Source organism: Rhagoletis pomonella, unplaced genomic scaffold, assembly GCF_013731165.1.
Source record: "Rhagoletis pomonella isolate Grant_MI unplaced genomic scaffold, Rhpom_1.0 Rhpom_scaffold_00004, whole genome shotgun sequence".
Taxonomy (NCBI): Eukaryota; Metazoa; Arthropoda; class Insecta; order Diptera; family Tephritidae; genus Rhagoletis; species Rhagoletis pomonella.
In genome coordinates, this window is record NW_023458558.1 from 83565050 (window position 1) to 83568730 (window position 3681).

Consider the following 3681-nt stretch of genomic DNA (forward strand, 5'->3'; position numbering starts at 1 on the left):
CTGCTCCGACAAACTTGATTGAGTGGGTTGACATTTAGGTGCAACGCTTAGTGCTCCTGATTCTTTTTTTATTTTCCTTCGGATGTTTGTTGCCTTATCATAAAGTTTGCCTGTTGGATTTTTGCCATTTCGACGGTTGCAGTAATAGCGCTAAATAAAAGCAAAATAAATGCATTTAAGTGTTGAATTTTTTTTTTTTTTAATATTCACAACGTTTTTCAAGCTAAATTTATTCTGTTATTTTTCTATAAAAATTGTATCCAAGCTTTAGCCAAAACCATATAAATCAGAGTTTCGAACTTTCTTCCACTTTTTATTTCGTAAGAAATTCATGCTTATAAGGAAAAAAGGGCAAAAATCTGTCAGCTAAAAAATTATTAAAAATCAGTGCTATTTTTTATCCGCTTGAAACTTGATCCTCCTTTACATATGTATTTACAAATTTTGATAGCAAGTGAATATGAAAATGCATACATACCATGTCTTCGTTGGGAAATAAAATAGTTATTTGCTCAGAAAAGGTGATGATATCTTTCATTGTCATAGGCACTGATCGCGCTGAGAAGTGGTCAACAATGGTATTTACCAAAATGTCACGACTAACATCTGACAGCACGGTCTTTTCTCTATATTGTTTAAAGATGCTTTGACCTCTTTCAGTGGCATTAAGTATTAACTTTAAATTCTTTGCTTCCATGTCTCTTATCGAGTCGTGAGACTCTTGGCTAGAATTTATCCAACTCTTGCATGATCCTATTGACGAAATGGTATCAGCCTTAAAATAAAAAAAGTATGCAAAGCTTATCATTGATGTGAAAATGATTTACTTACTTCATTCTGTCGCCAACGTGCAACTCTTTCTTTAAACTTTACTCTCGTTCCGAGCATTGATGCAGGGAAAAGTTCATTTATGTCCCCATCGTTGATGAAATACAGACTTTCTACATCCATTCCGCAATCTGTCAATAACATAAATATGCATATGGTTCCTCGCAGATTCTCAAAGAACTTACCGAGAATTCTTTGATAAACTTCTTCACTGAAGTTCATTTTACCACATACGACGTCTTTCAAATTTTCTTTTTCACGTGAAGCTTCAGTGGCTTGGCTTTGCTGCAGTGAAGTCTCAACTTCATTCCCCATGGTTAAATCACCATCAACAACGAAATATATGCCCGCCGATTCCCCAAAGACATTTTCTGTACCCATTCTTCTTAATATTTAAATAGCTTTTTTTAATAATCTTTCACAAATAATACACCAAATAAAAATGCAACCGAATGACGAAGAACGCGCACGCAAATAAAATATTACGGTACTTTTATGTTCTCTAACCACATACCCTGTAAAATTCACAATAGCTCATGTCAAAACAAACAGAAATCATGTTGCCAGACCTTTTTAACATCAACTAAATGTAAATTTAACACTTTATGTGTTTGAATCAACATTATTTAAAAAAACCCTCATGTAAATTTTACAATAACTCAGGTTGCAACAAACAGGAATCACGTTGCCATATATTTTTAACACTATTCACATGTAAATTTAACACTATATCTTGGTAAATTAACCAAAAATACTTCATGTTACTCTTAACACTTTTTTCCTGTTAAAAATATCATGTTAAAATGGAAAAATTGTTGTTGTTTCGTGTGTACAACTGTTTCATGTGAATTTAACATGGATCGTGTTACTTAAAAATCGAGGATATTTTTCTGGGTGTGTGTATATAAAAATAATAAAATAAAAAGCAACACAATGGAAAAGAATGTCCAGCAAAGAAATATGTATTTTAAAAAGTAAAAAGAGCCACAATGTTCTAAGCAAAGAGAAAGTAAAAAGAGCCGCATTTGGCTCATATTTTGTTTGTAATACGGCTAACAGTCGATTGGCTCACAATCGATATTTTCGCTATTTCACGGCATGAAAGCCCCGTCCTAGCTTTTTCAGTAATATTTTTATTTTTATTTTCCAAAACGCATCTCATGGTATTTTAATAACAGAAAACCAACTCACTTACTCATTTATAACAAAAGTCGACACTTCAACGGAGGAGAACAGGTTGCAGCGAGTTGCAACGTGGCAATATGTTTCATAAATTATATGGGTGCAAAATTGAGTCAATGTGTTAATTTACAAAAATTGATTGAGTGCATATACGTTAGCGAAATTTGATATTTTTATGGTGGATTCTAGTGCTTTAAACTATACTCTAATATACATCAAAAAAATTAATTACAATTTTGCCAAAGAGCCACCGAAAAACCCATAAATTGTAATTTTTTTATTATTAACTCAATTTCGCACCTAATGTATGTACATGCAACGAGTTTTATTTTTCAACAAATTTAAATCTGCACAAATTCTTTTTCATAAAGACTAGTCTATATACTACATATTTAAATATACGTACTTGCGTTTTTGAAGACAGGTACACCCCAAGTTTGTTTTGGTACCCATTTTGTAGCAAAATATTTATTTACTTAACAATAGATATACATACATGCATATGTTTGCAATATATTTATGTTTCATACTCGCTAACAAGGGTTCCTAGGTAAAGGTGAAAGCCACAATTTTAAAAGTACATAGAGACCTTTTGATTTTTTTGGCAAAAACATTATTTATACAGATTTGATATGATTACAGTTGAGAAAATTGGTTTTAACACGCAATACTTAGTGCCTTTTCCTGCCTTTTCGCAATTTCGTTTTGCCCTTTTTTGCCTTTTTTGCAATACCTAGTGTCTTTTCCTGCCTTTTTCGCTATTTTATTTTGCCTCTTCCAGCCTATTTCGTTATTTTATTTTGTCTTTTTTATAGGTTTTTAGGTCCTAAAAATCCGTTGCCTGCTAATGAGACAACGTGTAAAAATCGAGAGTATACTGTTTATACATAAATATGTACGTATGTATGTAATATACGTCCATATATACATGTTTTACTTCTACCACAATAGCAATCCAAAGCTGGAAGAAATTAAATTTTGATAGAGATTTGCATTGTCCGGACGCAACCACATAAATTGTCTTTTTACAACGCTTTTATCAACTTGCAATGTTGTGTGTCCAGAAACTTTCAATGTTGTGGATCCAGAAACTTTCAATGTTGTGTGTTCGACACCATAAAACCTTTGCTTTGAAAAGTTCCTATAAAAAAGCATAGTGCATAGGGCGACATCTGTAGTGAATAGGGCGAGGTAAATGACATCTAGATGTCGCCCTATGTACTACGTTTGCTAAAGCGGAAATAGACGACACGCCATTTCTTTAAATAAAATTAATCGGTGCTCGTTTGTATGTACATACATATGTAAATGCATGTGTGTGCACCTTTCTATTAATATCGTTGAATTATTTTAATATCTATTGCAAAATTTTATTCAGACAGGACTAAAAAGTAGAAAATAAATAATATAAAAAAAACTTTTTAATATACAACGCTTTTATAAATGGACTAAAAAGTAGAAAATAATATTTCTCAGTTCCATAGAATTTGTTTTGATAACTTTTGATTTTGAAATTTTAGCAAAAGTCATTATAAACAATCTATGAAATTGAAAATGAAAAGCGTGGGGCGCATGTAATACACTTGAATTGATATGAAAAGTAATATATGTATGTATGTATGTAGGTATATGAATAACGACCGCTTAAAATCGATTTCAAAGTTCTACTTT

General features: G+C 31.8%; 1 protein-coding gene across 1 annotated transcript; it reads right to left on the reverse strand.

Annotated features, from left to right (window-relative positions):
- Window positions 1-212: 212 nt before the first annotated feature.
- On the reverse strand, window positions 213-1713 carry LOC118738603. The gene is made up of 2 exons (XM_036469535.1): window positions 832-1713; window positions 213-775 (listed from the first exon to the last, which is right to left on the reverse strand). Exons 1-2 carry the CDS (start codon window positions 1207-1209, stop codon window positions 398-400), a joined length of 756 nt encoding a protein of 251 aa, XP_036325428.1. The 5' UTR covers window positions 1210-1713; the 3' UTR covers window positions 213-397.
- Between the last annotated feature and the right edge of the window lie 1968 nt (window positions 1714-3681).

What these genes read in the sequence shown, in the direction of transcription:
- LOC118738603 (XM_036469535.1), bottom strand. Translation starts at nt 1,209, where the DNA reads ATGGGTACAGAAAATGTCTTTGGGGAATCGGCGGGCATATATTTCGTT. An exon ending in CACGTTGGCGACAGAATGAA is followed by an intron (nt 776 to 831) that starts GTAAGTAAATCA and finishes TTTTATTTTAAG; the next exon opens with GCTGATACCATTTCGTCAAT.